Source organism: Heliangelus exortis, chromosome Z (assembly GCF_036169615.1).
Source record: "Heliangelus exortis chromosome Z, bHelExo1.hap1, whole genome shotgun sequence".
In the NCBI taxonomy this organism is placed as follows: Eukaryota; Metazoa; Chordata; class Aves; order Apodiformes; family Trochilidae; genus Heliangelus; species Heliangelus exortis.
Window position 1 is genome coordinate 36,829,674 of NC_092454.1, and position 21,250 is coordinate 36,850,923.

Below are 21,250 nucleotides of genomic sequence, written 5' to 3' on the forward strand. Positions count from 1 at the left end.
TGATGGATTCTATAAACCATTGCAATGAGTGCGTGGAAGAGGAAAGAAATCTTAGTATTCCCTCTTTGACAAGGGTATGCAAAGAGCCTGAATGGATGAATAGTTGATTAATTTTGCCAGAAATTTTCTTGACAGCCAGAAATGTGTTCTTGTGATACCATGTTTGCATGGGAATTATTTTCTAAGGTATGAATTATTACATATAACCTTACACCTGAGATTTAGCTGGCTAAAATAGACAGCTCCTCTCCAATGTACATATGATTGTGATGTTTCTTATGTTTTAATTCATCACTTTGGCAAGCCAGCCTTTTGCTTGTTGCCAGTCAGTCAACAATGAAATCAAATATTGTATGTGATTAAATGAACCTTGTAACTGGAGTGTTAGGTTGTGTCTTTTACCCTAGTTTTAATTGATTTACAAGCTATGGGAAAATCATGTGGAAGGCTCTTTGCCTAGGATAAGAAAGCAGAATAATATAAAAGTGAACAAAAACATGTATCATGTCCACATGGCCTATTGATTAATAAGATTCAAAAATAGTATTTCTTTTTCTCTAAATTTCTGAGGTAAATAATGTATTAGATTGTATACCCTATATTGAACTTCACAATGGAGACTTTTCCTTTTAATTTTGTATATATTTTGTTCAGGCTTTGTGCAGCTGATACTTGCTTATAAATGTGGTGCATAAGCAGGTCCCTGGAATCCCTTACTTTTACACTTCAGATACCTCTGGTCTCAAAATAAGAGATTTGCAAGTTCCAGAAAATATTTACATACCTACTGGACTGGAGGGAGTTAGTTTTAACACAGTGCTAGTGCCTTTCCCTATAGTTCCCTACTTGCAACAAAAGTCATACTGTGAAGATTGCAAGTTTTCTAATTTCTCCCTTTAGTTATTTTACAGAGGCAGCTTTAAAGACACACTTGAAAAAGGACATGACATTTAAGCCTCTTAGCTTGAAAATCACATTTATATGTTTTAATTAATTTTGAATTTAAGTTTTACACGACTTATGTCCAAGTGCTGAAAAATGGCAGCTCTATCTGTCCTGATTTTCTTACTACAGAAAACACGCATTAACAAAACATCATTGTCTCATTAGACAAATTACAAGCACTCTGAATATCTTCCCTTTAAGATGGAAATAAATAAACTCTTTCACCTCTCCTTCACTAGACTAGATGATATACATCCCTTCTTTGATTCCTGTGCCACCATGAAACATTTTTCCCTTGAGTTTTTTTAGGTTTCGGCTACCTAACATGGTTGTCTCATTCCAGTGGCACACCACAACAGTATGCACACCATTACCTGTGTTTGTTTATGTCTTTACATTACCTGCTCAATATTTATCTCATGCAGTAGCAGCAGCAGCCTAACAGGACTTCATCTCTAGCCCTTCTGAGCTGTTGCATTCTTTGAGTGTAGGTGTGGAGACCTCACCAATATCAGGGAGCATTTTCCAGCTGTTGTATTTCAGGCAGTTAGCTGTACACCTCAGTAATCAGGGTAGGCTGCCTTACTATGGGTAAGAATTTGTGTTCCTTCAGATGGGTGATAGTGTTGGCTACTGAAAACCATCCAAGGTGTTGCAGGTGGAGGAAGAATATTCTAAGCCAAATGGACCTTAACGATACCCTTACCTTGCATGGTTACCACAGTGTCTCCTAAAATACATGGCGATGCTGTACGCCACCTTCTGAACTCAAAGCTGTCTCAGCTGGCTCTGAGAATGTGGAATATGGAACTGAGGTTTGCCTTGCTACCTGAGCAACTTTTTTGTTCTTTTAAAACTTTACGAATGAGTTGAAACTTTCCAGTGTTTCCTGGAAATCGTGTGCTGTGCTAAATACATAAAAAAACATGGACATCATCATAAGTTAAACACTGACTGAAGTGCACAAGCCTGAATTTGAATACCCAGAATTTGTACTTCTGCCAAGTGCAAGTAAAACTTTTTTAGCTGTAATCTCAATTCCTAAATAGTTGACACTATCCTAAAAAGTACCAGTGCTGTAGAAAAGGCAGTGTTTCTAGTGTGGAGCTGGCTAAACACCTTTGTGTTGAACAAAGCACAATTTCTTTCATTATACATGAATCCTTCATTATTTGCTCTTTTTTTCTTTTTTTTTTTCTTTCTTTTTTTTTTTTTTTTTTTAGTTATTCTGCATTTATTGAAAATAATAGACTGTAAAAACACAGCTGTCACCTCTAGTGAGGGTATCAAGATAACTGCTGAACAAGCATTCACCACTTTATTCAATATGCAGTGTTTCACAATGCTATAGAATTTCCTAAGTCAGTTGCCTTCCAAGTTAAGCTCGGGATGTCTAAAGTTGTGTCTAAGCTGTGACTGGGGTCTTCCCGGAGCAGGGCAGCATAGGCTCTGTTCAGGACTTAATACCTGCTTCTTTTTGGAAACTCTAGATAGCAACACAAAGAAAGCAGAATAGCTGCTGCTTTTGTTCTTTTCAGAAGGCTGCTAAATATCAGTGCAGCAGAGTTGCTATTTGGTAGATTGAAATGATTAACTGAAAAAGTAAATTTCTCCATGCAGAAGAGATGGTGAATTTCGTTTAGTGTTTTCACCAGTGATGCTGATAGAAAAGAGAGGTCAAATTGTGAAATATTTGTCCATGTTTTTGGAGTCCTATAAACACGGTAGTTTTTATACTGTTTTTTTTCCCATTTTTTATGGCCTTACCTGAAAACATTTATTAAAAAAAACATCCTTTTGCTGCTTACTTGCCTTTTTTCTTTTTTAATAAAGAGGCGGACTTCTAGTAATTAGCTGGATTTACAACAAATGGCACACAGACTGTTAGCTCTGCATGTGTGCTATAACATTGGTGTTTACCCTATTATATTGCAATTTAAGTATGTCATAAAGTTTTATCAGTGATCACATATAAATAAACTGGAATTCAGCAGTACTGACCATGAAATATTTAGAGAGTACAGTGTGAAGCAGTATGCATCAACTTAAGTATCGTGATAATTGCTTTGGTTGTGCAAATTTGAATAGGATACAGTGATATTTCTCATTTATATTTTGTGATGGCTGGGTATTTTTAGCAAATGAGTTGTCAGCAGAAAGGCTTCATTAGACCCATCAGGGTATCTGCCCATGAATAACGAATCCCAAACTGTACTGACAGTTTCCTTGAGCCAAAATGATGGAGCACCTCTGACAAAAGCCATATTGTGCTCTCCATGTGAGGAGTGTGAAGAACAAAAGAGACAGTTTGTTCTTAATTTGGTCAGGTTAATATTGACACAGTTAGCTTGAAAGAATCAGAAGTGTGTGTATTGTACACTTACACTGATCTCTTGGGTAATTGTCTGTTGGCTTCATGTATAAGAAAGTGTTACTAGAGATGGAGAGGTTACAAATTATCTTTGGATATTTCTTGGAGGTTTTTTTCTTCTTTTCCAAATTTGTATTCAAGTTAACTATTCAATTTTAAAAAAGAGATCCCTATAAGAAAATTGAGTTTCAGAAAAAAAAGTTTCATAACAATATACAGCCTACATAAAACATCATTTATCCACAGGAGTACATCGTAACCAAACAGGTCACATTTAAATCCTTTAAAACTCTGTGGATTAATTAAAATTTTCATTGTGTTTACCTGGATGATAAAAATCAATTGCTATTTCAGAATGCTCACCATATAGTTACATTGCAGAATTTTATAAACTATTTACATGCACTAGAAAAAAAATGCACTATTTTATTACAAATGCTAAGATACTAAATTTCTCTAGTATACATATTGCAAAGTATATTTACTACAAGATTAGTTTTATTTCAAGTATATTATATTCCAAGTATACTTGCAGTCAATTTCTTTTTGTTATAGGTTAATTAGAGGGCATTACAACAACTAACAATGTTTACATATGTTGTTTATCTGCTGCACACTATCCAAATATTAATTAGTATTTGAGCCAGTACATGCTAATAATGTATGGAAAAACAGTATGAAGTATGGAAAAAAATGAATGAATAGCTGACTGACCTTTGTCATGGTTTGGCTGTGTCAGTGCGTTTCCTACTGTATGAATTTTTCAACAGCATATTTTACACTACTTGTAATCAATTAGGGACTTAGGATCTTAACTGTTGAAACGGTTAGTATTTTTTCAACTCTGAAAAAAATAATTTATTTTCTGTCAGCATTTAAACTACATGAAACATTCAGTTTGTTTAGTTAGGTTAGCAAAATTGTGGAAGAGTCCATATGCCTACCATGTCTTTCAATGTATAGTCTTTGGTAATTTATAAGAGTTTCTTGTTTGCAACTGTTTTTATTTATTTGAATGTTGGAATGCTTGTGAAGGGAGTACCTGAAATATTTTGTTGGTACTAGTTTAAAATAATACACTTTTTTTAACTTTGGGGGGAAGGGTGGAATTAATCTGAGTTTTAGGGGAAAATTGCTAAATGAATAATATGATTAACAAAATCAAAATTACCATTGCTTATTTTAAAAATAGTAATTTTATGTTTTGATTAATAGACCAGTCAACTAGAAAAAATGATGAGGTAGAGTAATGATGCATTTTCCAGCAAATTTACTTCTTGACCTCTTCTTTTAATGCGGTCTGTCTTGTGTTTCCATTCTGGATGCACTTGGTGAAGTAAAAATTCAAGAGAAACATTAGATTTTTTTATTATTAATATGACTGTTTAGGGGAAAATTGAGTAACTTATATTGTCAGGGATAATTTGAATACTAATTGTTGTTTACTAATAGTAATGTGAGATGCTGTGTCTTATTCCTCATGCCAAAGAAAGAGTAAGGTCTTGGGTTTCATGCCTTTACTGAACAATGACTTTTTTCTTTTGAAAGTTTTCTTATTGATAGGCTATGGACTAAAGTAATAAATGAGTTGTGATCAGCATTGTTTTGCTTGACTGGGAGGGACTGTGTTCTGACATGCCTTAATGACTTCCTCAGTATTATATGTGATTGTGTGTCACTGTAAAGCATACCTTACACTTTAAATCATCAAATCATATGCATTTTGGCTTTAAATATGTTTTCTGTCAGTGTGGTATACGGTGCTGGCACACCTAAACCTATTTCCATGCAGTTCTGAGCAGTCTCTCATCACTTGTTGCTGCATTTTCTAATACAGTCAAGGATGCACAAGGTGTAATCGCTTGTGGATGCTGCCTGCAAGCTTCTCTGGTACAGTTAGCTGGCCAGGTTTATTTTGCAGCATATATGTGTAGCACAAGACAGGCTAAAGGCCAAGCTGGATCTAATACATGGAGAAAAAAATGATGTCGTAAATAACCAATCTCCTTCTGCATCTTGTAACTAAAGGAGAGGGATGGGTAGCTTGCTCAGGATTAATCTTTGTCCTTCCCTCAGTCATCAACATGCTCAGAACTTGATAGAAAATATACATACTCAGAATAATAGTAAATTTGCAAAAAGGAAACTGAGAGAACCTCAGGGAGCTGGATCAGATAATTACCTGTGTAGTACAAATCCAATATTGTTCATATTAATGTGGCCAATGTGATGCTCTCTTGTCTAATTGCTGCACCATGGATACATACTTTGAAACTTGCCTGCTTAAACCACAGGTTACTGAATCACCCGCAGTTCTATCAGTTTCTCAGTGTTGCTCTGTATAAGTTAGAAAAACCAGGGCACAAGGTAAATTCAGATTTTAGCACCTTCAGGGGCTTTACAATGGCCATTTATTTCCTCAGTTCCTGCTCTGACTGGTGAAACTGACCTTTCATTGCATGGCATTTGGTGCCACTCCTTTGCTGTGGTGACTGTTCCCACCACCAAGTATCTGGCAAGTGAACATTGCATCTTGTTCTGTTCCATTCACAGTCTTGCTTTATGGTGCCCTAATGGTCCTTGGCCTTGAACTCTATAAATATTCTCTGCATGCACATTGCCCTGCATGCACATATTAGTTCTCCACTTGGCCATGGTTGTGACGGGGGAATTTTTCCTTTGAAAGAGTGAGGTATGTAGTCATGTTAAGAGATGCCTCTGTCAAAACACTGCACAAAGTGGGATTTTTGGCACTCCTCAACACTTTTCAAGTGCCAAGTGTGGTCGGAGGTGATGGCTGATATTTCAGAGAATGTCACTTCCTTGAGACTTCCAGTTCAGTCATATGATTTTAATTCTAAAAAAATTCTAATTCCTTGCATTTTCAGCTGGAAGAAGCTATACAGCATCATAGAACTTGCAAGCTGGATGTTTTTTATAATTAATATTTATTTACCTTATGTTAAATGAGCCATAAGACACTGTGCAGACTAGATCCTTGATTGGTCCATGCCTTCCCTGTTATCCCTTGTCTGTGAGCAAGTAGCTGAGATAAGGTATTATCGGGGATGGTTTTGAAACTGGTTTTGTTCAAGTTTTTTATTCAAATAGATTTTCAGTAAAACCTAACTGCAGTTAGGAATGGGATAACTGGTGTAACTTTTTCAAACTTAAGCACAGTTTGATGCTTTTTCTAATGCGCCAGATACTTAAGTCTTTAGAAAAATGTTACTGTTTTGGACTTTCAAACTTCATCCACCGTAAGTTCTCACCATAAATGCCTACTCAGATTTCATTTCTCAATATTCTCAATATTCACCAGTAAACTGACAGGTGACTTTTTGCATTAGTCTGCATGAATTTCATGTAAAATTGATTTTTAGGTGTTATGCGAATATCAAAGTGGAACTTCAACTCTAATCTTGGAAAAGAATGTACTTCCAAAGCATTTGATAAAAAGATTTTTTGTGTTTCAATTTACTTTACAGGGAGGGATTGCATTTCATGGACACATTTGAGTTGATTAATAAATAGTATTTGTATATATGTAACCAAAACAGTAATTTATCAGGTAGGAGACAGATGCAGGGGAACAAATGCCAATCTGTATATACAGTTGTGTTGTGTTCATGATGAACTGCTGTTTATTCAGGGTTACTGTAGCTTGGCAGCATCATAAAAACTATTGGCAAGAAGCTGACAAATATTATCTTAATACAAATAGAAGAAACATAAGCAAGATAAAATTTTTAAGGCTTTGTTCATTGGCAGTCACCAGATCTGAGGACTTACTATACTGACATATGTAAGTTTTGTGCATATTGTCACCAGGTGAGAAAGGGATGTATGTTGCAAAATCTAGATACTTCAACATTGGGCTAGCCCAAGTGTAAATGAGACTAGGAATAACAAATGCAGTGTTTACCTCCTGTGTATTTGGTAAGGCATGTGTGTGAAAATAAGCATTCTTATTGACACAAAGATCTTTTAAAACTAATTTGCTTTACTTTGTCCTTATTTTGTGGGGTTATTGTTTTCAAGACTTGCACAGAATTCAAAGGAAATAAAGGAATCTAAAGGAATAATTAATGGTAAAATTGTATGCAATCATGTAGCATCATACATGTAAAGGGCTGCAAAATTAATTTAGCACACACAATTTCCTTCTGAGTGCCTGATTTTTCACTTTAGCATAATTGTTTTAACACTTGATTTTAAATGAAATATTTTTTTGTCAGGAAAAAAAAAACCTCAAAAAATAGCAGTAGCCCAGTACCTTTAAGCAACTTTGCAAAGGCAAGTAGCCAGAGCAAGTAAGAATTTTGTTTCAGCAGCAATTTCAAGAAGGCAAAGCCTACATTTAGTATATTAGAGTTCTTCAGAAATAAAATTCCATTACTGTGGTGTGATACAGGTTCTTGGTTTGTTTTCTTTTTTAGCGCATAGCTGTTTTAACAAACATAATTGAATTCTGTTGCAAGCTACAGACATTGATACTTATTAACATTTCTGGCTTATTAACTTTTTCATGTTTCCGCTAGATATTTGGATGAAAAGACAAGGATAACACACTGACGTGTCTTTTAATTTGTTATATTTCAGGACTGCATGTTACACAGGAGTCTTGTTGGTGATCTGAAAACATTCACAGATAAATATGGGTTTGATGTACTTGTCATTTTGGCCAACTGTTTGTTAGATGAGAAGCAAACAAAGCGACAGATAGCAGTATACTCGGAAAACTTAGAGCTAGGCAATCAGGTAAGTACTTGGAAGAAGACTCTAATAATGTCTCTTCTGAAAAATTAAAAAAAAAATAAATTAAAAGTGTTTTTAAAGTACTGTATACCTAAGTGCTGAATAATTCAGTGGGGTCAAGAAGTAGCATGAGTTGAGTGGTGACTGAGTAGCTATTTGAAATGGCTGCACTACTTCTATGATGCAAAATGAAAGACTTTGATACTTATGACTGTTTCAGACCAGCCCAAAAGAAAAAGTAAATCATTACAAGAAATGCAGAGACAAGATTTTTCAGTTAAGTTTTTGGTTTTGTATAATTATTTACACAAATGAGTCTTTGGCAGTGAGTGACAAGCAAACACAAATGGTAATGACCATAACTAATCTGACTGATCTGTGTGTATATTATTGCTTAAGTATTTAAGCTCTCAAATGAAGCCAGTTATTAAGACGTTCATTTATCCAAATCTGATTTTAGGTACAGGTGGCTAAATTACTTGTATTTGGATTTTCTTTTACTAATGAAAATAACTTAAATGTGAAGTGTCATGTAAATATTCTGACTAATTATATAGTGCATATTTTGCATTGATCTTGTAGTTCAATACAGTATCTATTTAGGGTTCATAATAAGGCTTTTACAGCAAAATGGCAAAGATCCAGGAGTTGGACTCGATGATCTCTCGAGGTCCCTTCTAACCCCTAGCATTCTGTGAAATATATTAATAGAAAAAATAGGTATGGATGTGTTACACAGTCAAGTCATCAATATGTGCCTTTATGCCCATGATTGCAGTATCTTCTGAAACATCTATTTTTCAACAGATCTGCTGTGAACTAGAAGAATGTCAGAATCCTTGTTTGGAGCTGGATCCTCTAGAATGTGGATGTGACCAAATTCTCATTTATCATCAAGAAAATTCGTTGGTGACCTGTGATCAAATTTTTCTTCTAGTTAAGGAAGTTATAAATAGAAGACAACCAGAAATGGTATCCAACAGCAGAACTTCCTCTACTGAAGCTGTTGCTGGGAGCGCTCCACTTTCACAGGGATCTTCTGGTATTATGGAGTTATATGGTTCCGATGTAGAACCACAGTCCAATTCTGCTAATTTTATAGAAAATCCTCAAGATCTAAATGGATCCATCCAAGCCCATGTTGATGTTAATGTAGACCTTGTGAGTCCAGACAGTGGCTTGGCTACCATTAGAAGCAGCCGGTCTTCCAAGGAGAGTTCTGTTTTCCTTAGTGATGATAGCCCTGTTACAGAAGGTGCTGCTTCCCATCACAGTCTTCTGCCTGGTTTTGATTCCTGTAGCCCTATTCCTGAAGGAGCAATAGCTGAAGAACAAAACCCTCAGTCTAGAGACAATAGTGATAACTTTGATCTTTTCAATTTTGATCTAGCACCTGCAGTTACAGCTCCATCTGAGTCATCTTCTCATTCTGTGGATTGTTCCCCAGCAGATGACTATTTCCTTAATAGTGACTCATCAGAAGGACAGCATCTCACTGTACAGAAAGAACTTGATGAAGCAAACCTGCTGGAAAGTGATGCAGCAAATTATTCATCTGACTTACTTATGACAACAACCAACGGAGACAATGTAGCTGAATTTGATGAGAACCTAGGAGAAATGTGTGAGAAAACTTCAGGTTTGATTGATTTAGTGGCAGATGAGTCTTCTTCACCTGAAATGTTAAAATCTGCTGACTCAAGAATTCCACCAACTCCTATGAACAGTCTTGTAGAAACTTCACCATTAGATAATGGGCAGTCTTTATTTTTCCCACAAGATGTCATTAAAAAAATTAATGAAATAGATGGCACAAGTTATTCTCAGTCTCGCGTGAGATGTGGAAGCTGGTGGGATGGCTTTGACCTAGAGTCCAGAAATGCTGATACATGGAGTTCGAGTGAGCAGGAATCTGTATTTCAAAGCCCTGTCTTATGGAAAGATTGTAAGGAAAGTCCCTTGCTACGAGAACATGTTGACAGAAGAGCCTCAGATTCTGTGTTTCTCCAAAAACAGCCAAAGCAAATGGAATTCATGAGAGCAGGCCTGTGGGATGTTAAGTTTAAACAAGACAATTGGAGCCATGAGAATCAAGAGAAAAACATTGAGCATTCACATTTGCAAGCTGCCTTGTTAGACGAGACAAAGCAAGAACCAGAGAGCTTTACTGACCCATGGAAGGTCACTCAGAAAACATCTGTGATGCCAGATGCGTGGGGTAGTGGAGAAGAGAAAGGTAGTCAGGTAGCTGGAGAATCTTACAAAGTCTGGGCGAAGTTTGATGCAGGAGATACTGCTGGATCGTCGGAAAATGTATGGAACGTGCCTGTACTGGATAGAGGACAAAACCCAATGGATATTCCTGGAGAATGGGCTATAACAAAAACTAATTTATTGGATTCCTCAGAAATCATTATGGACAATGACACTAAAAGTCCACCTATTCAAGTATCACCAGAAGCCTGGGATAAAGAAAGATATTATTCAGTACAAGAATATGGAAAATCTGAAAATATAAATTCTATTTTCAACAATATGCAAAATAAATCCAGCCTGGAAACAGAAGAAAAAAGTGTATTTGGTGACCCTAAACATAGACCAAAACAATTTGAAACTATAGACACCTGGGATATGTATGATAAAAACACTAGGAAAGAAGCAACAGTAGTGGTGCCATGGGAGGACACCTTCTTGTATAAACACTCCAACCTTAGTTCATCAAATACAGGTGAAGATTTAGTTGTTTCTCCACCAGACACCAATTATTCAACATCCGATTCATATGTATCACCTACATATGTGGAAGATGAAAGAGAAAATGAGAACAAAAATTTTGGTGAAGAAGCAGTTGCTGATAAATTGGTAAGCCCGAATTTGGATGAACCAAAAGTACTGGAGAAACCAAATGAGGAACCTTTATCTACTAGCAACATGCCTTTTACAAGTGTTGGAAACACAAACATCTGGAACACTCCTCTAAATAATGTTACCCAGTTAAAAGAAAGATATTCTGAAATTACTGATTTTTCTGCCACTGCTAAACCTTTCCTTAATTCAGAACAAGCAGCTAATAAAGGCTTTTCAACTGAGATACAGACTAGTGAAAATATTTTTTCTACATCTGAAAACAGAAGAGTAACACCAGTATACAATCAAACAGTGAATGACTTATCACCACCACAGAACAAATTAAATGCTAGACAAGCTGCAGCTAAAAATGTAGAAACAGTGAGCAGTGTTACTGCAGAAGACACAGACATATGTATGCCAACTTCAGACACTGGGAATGGTGTGGATATGAAAATATGTGACTTAGGGAGTGAGATGCCTGATAGGAGTGCTTTACAAAACACTGCTAATGTTGGTGAAAAGCTGAACAATCAGGAGGATTCAGTACAGCATCTGAATTCATGGACTCTACAGAGTGATCAGAGTTGTGAAGAAGGCTGGCACGATGCCATTGCCATCTCTCAGGAAGGAAAAGAGGAATATAAGAGAACAGATGAGACAAGTGGACAGCAAATGATTAGTGACATTTGTAATAAACCAGTTCAAGAGGACAGTGAATCTTCATGTAATGCAGATTCAGAAGAAAATAGATCAGCGGCTCAAGTTCCCAGCTCTCCAGAAAAAATCAGGAATAGTGCTAGTTTGGAAGCACTGATTACAACGAGTGAGTCATTTTCCAATGGAAGTAATCCAGTTTGTCAGGAGGAGAGGGAAGGCTTGTCACAGAATAACGTGGAATCTTCTTCAAGTGCTTCTGAGGAAGGCAGAAATTACAAAACTGTTAAAAACTCCAGGCCAAAAAATTACAATTATAGTGAAACATCAGAGCTGCTTTCTGAGGAAGCTGCAGAGGAGACTACAGTGACAAAGGATGCAACAAGTCCTGAGATGGAAAGTATCTCTGAAAGTTCTTATAAGGATAATGGTGATCCTGAAGATAATTATTCTGAACTGTTGAGAAGCTCAGGCACCTGGAATGACTCTGGAAAGAGTGTTGGTTTCCTAGCCACATCAATTCCTTTGATGAATGACCCACAGGAAGTGCTGGGAGAAGTGAAAGAGGACGTACATGAAATGTTGCCTAAGTATCCAGGCATTTGTAATTCTGAATCTTTTAAAAATAGCTCAGAACTGAACAGAACTCATGAAAAGTCTTTCCCAGATGAGTTTATGAAGAGTCCTTCTGAATATGTCAGTGTTCCTGACATGACAGATATGTCTGTGGTGGGAAATTCGTTTTCACATGAAATAGGTTCTGGGAAAAATGAAAATTTTGAAAATTTAGAACTTGCTAATAACATTTCTGAAGAAATATGTGTAGTGCCTCATGACAGTTTTCCCCAAACTACTTGGAATTTACAGCCATATGAAGATTTGCACTCTCCTGGAACAAGTCCTGAAGCAAGTGAAGTCCTTGAAATGGCAAACACCACAAGTAGCATTTCAAAGAGTATACAGATCAAAAGTTATTTGGAAGGAGATAATGTGTGGAGTGATTCAATAAATGATTATGTACACTCAAGTGGAACAAGTCCTGATTTAAGTGATGCATCTGTGAATGTGTGGGGAGACCTCCCAGTTGCCAGTCATCACAAAAGATCTATGGGTGTGTGGGATATTAAAAATAATAAAAATCTTGAAGATGCTTGTAAAAGGAATGAATTGGGCAATGAATCTGAAGGAGTTGAAACAAGTGCTGAACAGAACAAAGTTCCTAGAAGCTTAGATTTTTGGAATGCCCATGTAGATGATGATGATGATACTGTATCTTCTTTATCAAGTCCTGACATAAATGAAGATTCAGAGAATTCAGAGGCATGCCCAGAAGTGATTAATGAAGATTCCACATATGAAAACAAACAGCACAAGGCATCTGAAACTGGAGGGGATTTTCCTCAATCCAGTGCAACAAGTCATGAAGCAAAAGGAGATAATTTAAACACAGAAACTAAGGGGAGAGAGGAGTTCCAGATTGTCATCCCTAATGAAAATTCTGAAACAAGTAAATCAAGGAAAGTATTGCAGGAAGACTTGACTATAATGAAGTATAATGAGACTTCTGAATATTTAGGTAGCTTGGAAACACTTCAGAAAAAAGCTCAGGTGAGAATTTTCAGTGAAAAACCAGGTAGCAGAGAAGACTCATGTTTTTATCAAATGAAAGAAGATGCTACACCAACTTTTGCTGTTGGTGATGAAGAAGAGTGTTCTTCAAAATCTGTAGATTTGTGGAGTATGTCATTGGAAGCTGATTTAAGAACTGGTCAAAAATCCACAGTGGCAACACTGGGTTTTCCAGATGACAATTCAGACTGGCAGAATTCACAACCTGATGAGGAAAAGCAATCGGAAGTTCAGTATTCTGTTTCAAGTCACTCTGAAACAAACCAGTTAACAAATGGTAAGGAGGACTCCTGGGAATCACCTTCACAAGATAAAGAACTACAAGAAACACTTTTCACCAGTGCAAGTGATGATGGAAATCAGCCTGCAGGTGGAGAACATGAAAGGCTAGTACATCCTATGAATATTCCTGATAGTCAAATAATTCAAGATGTGGTAGACTTCAAACACCTTGATTCTTTCATACTGGATAAAGATGAAAGGGACTTGAAAGAGCAATTGTTTCCTGCAAATGATGAAAATCATCCAACTCCTCAGAATCCTTTTTCAGATGAGGAACAAGGTATGCCAAATACATCAGCTCAAGAAATCACTGTATTGGATCCACCAAAAGATAATGAGGGAAATGCAAATCTCATCCCTCAAGAACAACAGCAGGACACCTATGAAAGTTTAGAAGTGCAAAACTCCCTGACAGGGGCTTTCAGTGCAGGAAACTTGCTCCCTGAAATGGCAGAGAAGTCAAGCCCAGGGTGGAGTGTGTTAGCTCCCCAAACTGCACTTATCCCAGATATCTTACAGGATAAGGCACGAGAAAATAATCACCTGTTTTCAGTGGAACCTGACCTGTGGACTAATGCTGAGCAGATAGTCACTTTAAAATCAGATGGTGAAAATCCTGATCTGTTAAGTCACTGTGACCAAGACAATAATTCAGAGGCATCAAGCAGTCCTGATGTGTGCCAGGAATATGAAGCTAAACATGCCTTGATTCCTTCTTCTCAGATTGGGGTGGAGCCTGAAGGCAGTCAGCTGATTCAGACATGTTCAAATATGAGTAAAGAGGTAGATTTTGATCCAAAATGTCAGTCAGTAATGCAGAAGATGGAGATACAGTCTGAAAGCAGTAGTCCCCAGGATTATGGACAAGAAAAGACCGATGAATTGTATCAGTTAATCTCTTCTAATAATCAGGAGCCCCCTGAATTTCAGGTTTTGGAAGAACATGGTCTAGAAAATAAACTTGTTTCTGACGTAGTTGAGGCAGATGAAATTACCAATGAAGTTTTAGAAGTGATGTCTTTAGAACTGAAAGATACCTTCCAGGAAATTCCTGCAAGCCATCAAGGAACACCAACTGATACAGCTCAAATGCATTTGGTTCCCACAGATGTCACTCTACCTGACATGTCAAAACAAAGCTTAAAAGAAAGTAGTGCTTTGGCTGAAGCTGAAAAATATTCTGATATTGACCATAAAGCAGTAACTGGTGATCAGCTAGACATGTCTGAAGAGTGTGTGGATGAATCTGAGACAGGGGTAGAACATAATGTCAGGAATGTATCAGTGACTAATGTCCCAGGGAGCCCATGTAGTGGAATGAACATACTGGGAATAGTAGGCAGTGAAGCAGCAGAAGGCGAATCAAAGGATGAACCCACATTCTTTCCTGAATCCTTTCTTCCTAGTGGTAATGAAGGCCATGAATGTGATTCAACTTATCAGATGGTTGATAACACAGCAAAAGAATCTGAAGATGTAATTGGAAATGCTGTTCCTGTGCTTAAGGAAAAACCCAGTGACCAATCACCAGTGCTGTGTGTCCCACCCTCCTATGTATCTTTTGATGCTGAGCTGTCTGGCAGCAGCGAGTGTGCACAGGATGAACACTTGTCACAGCAGCCATTCTGTGACGCTGTTTCTCTGGGAAAACCATTACCACTCTCAGCTCCTTCGGAAGTTGCAGAAGACATCTTCATGACCAAAGACTGCAGCAGTAAAGATCAGGTGCCTGAGACCTCCACAGCGTGCCTTCAAGAAAATCACACATCAGTACCTTCACTTTCCAAGGCTGAAGTAACTGTGAGAGCTTCCAAAATTCCGACGGGAAAATCTGAAGCAGAAACAACTGATCTCGACTCACCACCAGGTGGAGATAAAAGATCACCTGATGGTAAGAAAACCTACCTTCCAGAGCAAGTTCATAGAACAAAGAAAGAAGGAAATGTCTGTAGCATTACTGATAATGTTGAGGGTTTCAGTCAAATATGAAGTTTGTGTGTTTTCCTGATGTACAGAACTCTGTACTTTGGGAAGGCCTCTAGCATCACCTCTCTAGACAGATTTAAAGCTTTTAAATATTGAAATAGAAACATTATTTCTCTGTTTTGTACAGGGCCTAGCATGTGGACACTGAGTGATTTGTTCCTTGGGAATGATTGCACTGTTAATGTATAATCCTTAACAGTAATGATGATGTTATAAAACTCCAGTACACATTAACAGAATAAAGCAAACTGAGCAGAGGGTTATGTCTCTGTGCTAATTTAAAGAAATAATGGAGACTGAAATAGTAATTAAAAAACTAAAAGGAGTTTCTTTTTGCCTGTTTTTTTAGACACTGGCACTGACTCCGTGCTTGGTAGGCAGAATAAGCTGAGAATTTCCTCTGACTGCTCTGAACTGAGAAGTACAGAGGATAAGAAGGATGTGAGGATGCAAGTGCACCAAGATCCAGCTTCACTGGATATGGATTACATCCTTGTTACTGAGGAAGAAAAGTTACCTTCAACAAAAGATACTGTGGAAGAAACAGAATCTCCTGGAGGCTTTTCACAGGGCTCCTTGGATACCTTTCAGCCAATCTCCATTACAAATGAAAGGGAAGATTACTCTGTTTCTGGGACTGAATGGGACTCTGTTCACTTAGAAGAGAAAAGTTCTTCTCTTGTGCCCCAAAAACTGGATGATGAAAGACAAGCACAGGAAAGCTGTGGGCCAGATGAGGGCTGGATTATATTGGGCCAAAATGAAGCCAGTGACGAATCACCTGAAGAAACTTCTGCCAAGTCTGAGGTGCCAAAATCAGGTTCAAGAAATTCTGGAGAAGAACCTGCGACTGTTGAAGCACAGGCATTGATTCTTGACACTCAGATAGAATTTCAGGTAGAAACTCCCCTTCAGAAACCTTTTGAACATGAGGACTCTTCTTCAGAAAGTGCAACTGCTGAGGACAAGAATTTGGGCACTGCAGAAACCAATGTGTTGAAAACAGTTGGTGGTGATCATTCATGGGAAGCAAATTCTCAGCAGAGACTAAGAAATAACATAGAAACAGAAAAGGAAATCAAGGAGGAAATGGTGCTTCTCAACACTGAAAGAGAACTGAGTCAAAAATCAGGGTAAGGAAAAACTGACTTGTTTCCTCCGGAGAGCTTTCTGCTCAATTGTTCTCAATGTTATTGAAGTGTATGACATTATGAATAGATGACAGGACTTCCAAGTTTGAAGTACTAATTGTAATTTATTTACATGATTTAAGGATAGTTTTCTCCCTTTCTAAAAAGTCTTGGGTTTTGGTTACTCGATATGAGCCAAGTTAGGATTGTTCTGCAATGTAGGAAACTTGTAAGGCTGTCTTCTTGCAGGAGTAAGTCCCTCTTCCTCCTACGAACTCCCATAAACTTCATAACCTATCTTTAAAGCTGAAACAGATGTGGCCAGGAAACACATGCAAAGCCAGGTACTGATGATGTTGCCAGTGAGACACACTGCCCATAGTGAGATTATGGAGGGATCAAGGTGAAGTGCTGTCTCTACTTACTGCAGAACTGCTGGGGGGAAGAGAAGAGGAAGTGGAGACCCAGAGTCAGAAAAAGGTGCTGCTTATAGAAGATAGAAAATTATGATGAAAAATTATGGTCTTGGTGGTTATTTCCAAGTTGTAGTCAGGTCAGAGCAGCATTTCTCATCTGTCTCTCTGTACTGGACATTGAGGGGGTTTATATGCAGCTGCCTTTGGGTGGAGGTGCAGCTTGCTGGCTGCATTAGTACTGCCTGCTGTCTCTCTACTGTTTCACCAGATGGAGAGAGAGATGACCCTTTTCTGGACTTCATTTACTGTAGCATTTTGGATAGGGTGCTTATTCTTGTTGACTGCTCTTTGATAACCCAGAGGTTGTAACTGCTGCAGAGGACTTTTAGGGGAGCCCCACAGATGCAAATGTAGCAGTGTGACCTTGTTTCTCCTGGGTATATGCCACTGACATGCTGCAGGTTTACAAAAAGGAACCTGGAATTGTGTTTATGCAGTTAAATTCTTGCAAGGAGTAAAAGAAACTTCCCAGCACAAATAAAACTAGGGGGTGAAACTGCTTTGTACTTTTTACACCTTTCAAACAGTGCTTATCCAAAAGAATATATGTGGTGTGAAATGTGCAAACATACTGTCTGTGTGAACTGTACTTTTTTCAAGAGTTTTCCCAAGCACGAGTCAGTTCAGTCCAGAACACATGCGACATTCACAGCCTCTATTATGATTTTTTAATTGGCTTCTAGTTTACTTTAAACTGTATTTTTTTAAAAATTGTCACTAACAATTTTGCAGTTTTAGTAGTATGCTTTTTTTCCCTTTGGAGGTAGCATGCATGAGCATGATGGTATAACCCTGATAACAGCATGTACAAATCACCTGTGACAGGAGAGCACAGCCTTTTGCTGCCCTTCCTCCCCACTTCAAACAGACCACGTTTTATTAAGTTTTCAAGAATGAATGGTTCAATAGCTGTGACTTAGCTTCCTCGTGATGTTAAAATATCTCCCCTCTAAACATTGTCACACATTTTTCAAAGCATGTGTTGTTACCACGGGATCAGACACTGTAATAGCTGAGCTGTTTTTAATATATATTTGTTTGTTTCATCCTAAACTCAAGCCCCAGCCTCAGAAACTCTGGAATATAATTATGTTACTTGCAGGCTTAAACTTAAGCATTGTATAGAACTTAGGTTTTCTTGACAGATAAGATTTTCAGTAGTATGTGCAGTACATAATTTGCCCTCCCACATTGCCCCTGGCTGAAATTGCTTTGATCTAACGAGGCAGACAGCACTCAGAAGAATATGAGATGAGAGAAGCTCTGTTTTGGTAGGGCAGTGGCAGCTTTTGTTGATGCAGGTTAGCATTTACTACCCTCAAGAAAGTCAAGTTTCAGGAAGGGTTAGCAGAATATGTGAACTCCTCAGTTCTGTACTTGTCTAAAGTAAACCACATGCTGAGTACTTGACCTTGAAATTACCAAAAGTAGAGCCAGTTCACATATATTTGTTCCTTGAGTACTACAAATTCCTAACCACCATTCCAGAAAGAAAAGTAGAAGTTTTGGAACTTCCTGAAAAAGAGAAATTTGGAAGAAGTAAAACAACCAAAATCCCCGAGCAGCTGTTTCGAATCCACATTATTGTGTAGAAGGGTGGCTTAGGATTTGCAGATCTAGGAAAACTAAATGTCTTTGACTTTGAGGTGGTTTGCTCTTTAGAACTAGCCCACACCCTGGAAGCCATCTTGCTCCAAAGTCTTTGCAGGGTTTCACTGGGAGTTCTTCAAACCCAACTAATATCATTGAAGAAACCGGGGTTTTTTTCGCAAAAAAGTAATTTCTAGTGAAAATTCTAGGTCCAAAATTACCTGGCACCTCTGCTCACAATAAATGGTGAATTGGGCATGAAAAAGAAAGGGTTGTTTGAAGGTGCTGGCTAGTTGCAGGCTTGCAAATCTGATATGAAAAAAGCAGCTGTCAACTCCTCTGTCTCCCATAAAGCATTTTAAATTAAAACCAGCCAGATGCTGACCCTGCTTAAGTCCGACCGATTAATTACATGAAGGCAGAATCCTGGGATTTGATGTTCCATGCATACATGCCCACAATGTTCTAGGAGAGTAAAAGAGAAGGAGTATAGGTGTCTGATTTGAAATATTTTGTTTATAAATCAGCACAATGGACTTGATAACTTTGAAGCAGTAAGAGTCTAAATTGGACCATCTTAATACTAGAGTGTTTATAGTGAAAACTTAAATGCATAATGGAATATGGTATATCCTGCATGGTATGGTAGTTCTTAGTAGACAGTAACCTTATTTATATTCATAGCTATAAATATATATATATACATATATATATATAGTCACTATATGCTTCCACAATAGTTTCCATGCTAAGATTTTTTCTTAACTGACTCAGAAGTTTTTTATTAGCAGTCTCAGTCTCTCTGTCCTCAACATCAGTGATACTGATACCCAGAGAAGTAAAGAAACATAAGGAAGCATCTTCATTGGCATATTTTTATGAAAGCATAGAAATAGTAAAATCTACTTTGTTTTTATGTTTTGATGTTGACTTTTAGGTTGACAAAGTTTGAAATCTAATGGAAGTTCTTTCCAACATTAATGTTATCAAAATGTTACCCTTGTGTAAGGATTTCAAATCTAGTAGAGATTGCTTTTGTGGTGCTGTTTGGCCAGTAGTTTGCCCTGTGCTTGGCAGCTGGTGTTCAATAAACCAGTGATAAACTTATGTCATTGGCCAGTTAGATGTGGACTTAAGGCTTTTTGGGGCACAGCAGAGACACATGCAGATGCCCCTATGCGTGTGCACAGTATGGAAGTCTTGATGTCTTTGAAACCAAAGAAAACATACACAAAAATACAGTAGAAAGGACAAAATGCATACTTAAATAATTATTTCTAGATTAGATGTCAGTTTCATTAAGCCTCTTAAATAAACAGCTGAATAAACAGCAACTGATGTGGCAGAAATGTGTAATTAGAAATGCTTTCTAATTCATTTCACTGACAGGTTTAAAAATTCACGTTCCTTCTTAGAACATGCTTCAGTGTGCAGCTTTTAAACCTGAAATTAAACCTGTTGTTCTTGGATGATGAAGTTTAAAACAATGTGATGCGAAATTTTTATCTTGTTATTGTTGCAATACAGTTTCTGGATGGCCTGATGGTTCACCAAAGATTTGCATCTTTAAAGTAGGCGCTGGTACAGCTGAATCAGTCTAGCTAGCTAATACACATCTCTCAGAAGAGTCCTTCTGTCTGAATTCCGGCACTTCTTGAAAGGTCAAAAATATGACTCAAGAAAATTTCTTGGATTATTCACTAAATGAAGTGTTTGCCTTGACTTAATAGTCTATTTCTTATTTAACTCTTAAGTAATCCTGCTTGCAATTAGAAAATTGGGCACTCTTAATCTGAAGGTGTGTCTGGATAGCTCTACACTGAATGTGAATTATGTTCTCTGCTCATTTTATTTTGTCAACTATTATTGCTTTATGCAATTAAGTTTCTATTCTGAACTGTAATGCCAATTTCTGTTTAAGTGTTCTTTGAAGTGGCTCCTCAGCCCAGGTGGTTCTGTATTGCAGTTTTTGCTTCCCATAAGAAAGCTTTTCCTGTGGCCTGCTGGCTGTTGATTCATATACCTCTTGCCAGGATATAGAGTTAGGTTCCTTATTTTTACCTTCATATATTTACGTATGGCACAAACACAGTATTTCAGAAGAATAAAGAAAGTCACTGTTTGTACTCAAACACATAATGGGGACATCCCAACCAGCAGACAATTAAATTGTAGTCCAAAGGTCATGGAGGCATTTGCTGGGTAACTGCCTTCCAACCCCTTTCTGAATTTGCAATTATTCTTTGTTTAGACAAAACTGAAGTTCATGATTGCATACACTGCTGAAGTAGGTTCCCCTAGTAGTGGAATGAGGGTTAGTAAAGGATTCAGTCTGCATTATTTTCTGCTCTTATCCAGAAAATGTCTGTCACTTTGTCTAAGAAAACGGACTGTTTTTTAGAAGAGGGAATTAAGGCTTTGAAACTGAGAGTGTAAAAAAAAAAAAAAAAAAAAAAAATTATTATGTTTGTAGGTCACTGTGCCCTTCGTCCCAATATCTCCAGGCTGTTGGGGTGGGTTTTAAGAAAGGATGTGATTGGTGGTAAAGTTCTTCACTCCTGTCCTATTTTTCTTCTGCC

At 37.5% G+C, this 21,250-nt stretch overlaps 1 protein-coding gene across 4 annotated transcripts in view; it reads left to right on the forward strand.

Moving 5' to 3' along the window:
- PRUNE2 (prune homolog 2 with BCH domain) overlaps positions 1–21,250 on the forward strand; it is a 132,985-nt gene that overhangs the window by 69,765 nt on the left and 41,970 nt on the right. For all 4 annotated transcript variants that reach the window (XM_071732064.1, XM_071732060.1, XM_071732059.1 and 1 more), the window contains exons 7-9: positions 7,919–8,077; positions 8,882–15,380; positions 15,825–16,608. In XM_071732064.1, the coding sequence (XP_071588165.1) occupies positions 7,919–8,077; positions 8,882–15,380; positions 15,825–16,608 (7,442 nt within the window). The remainder of the gene's footprint in view (positions 1–7,918; positions 8,078–8,881; positions 15,381–15,824; positions 16,609–21,250) is intronic.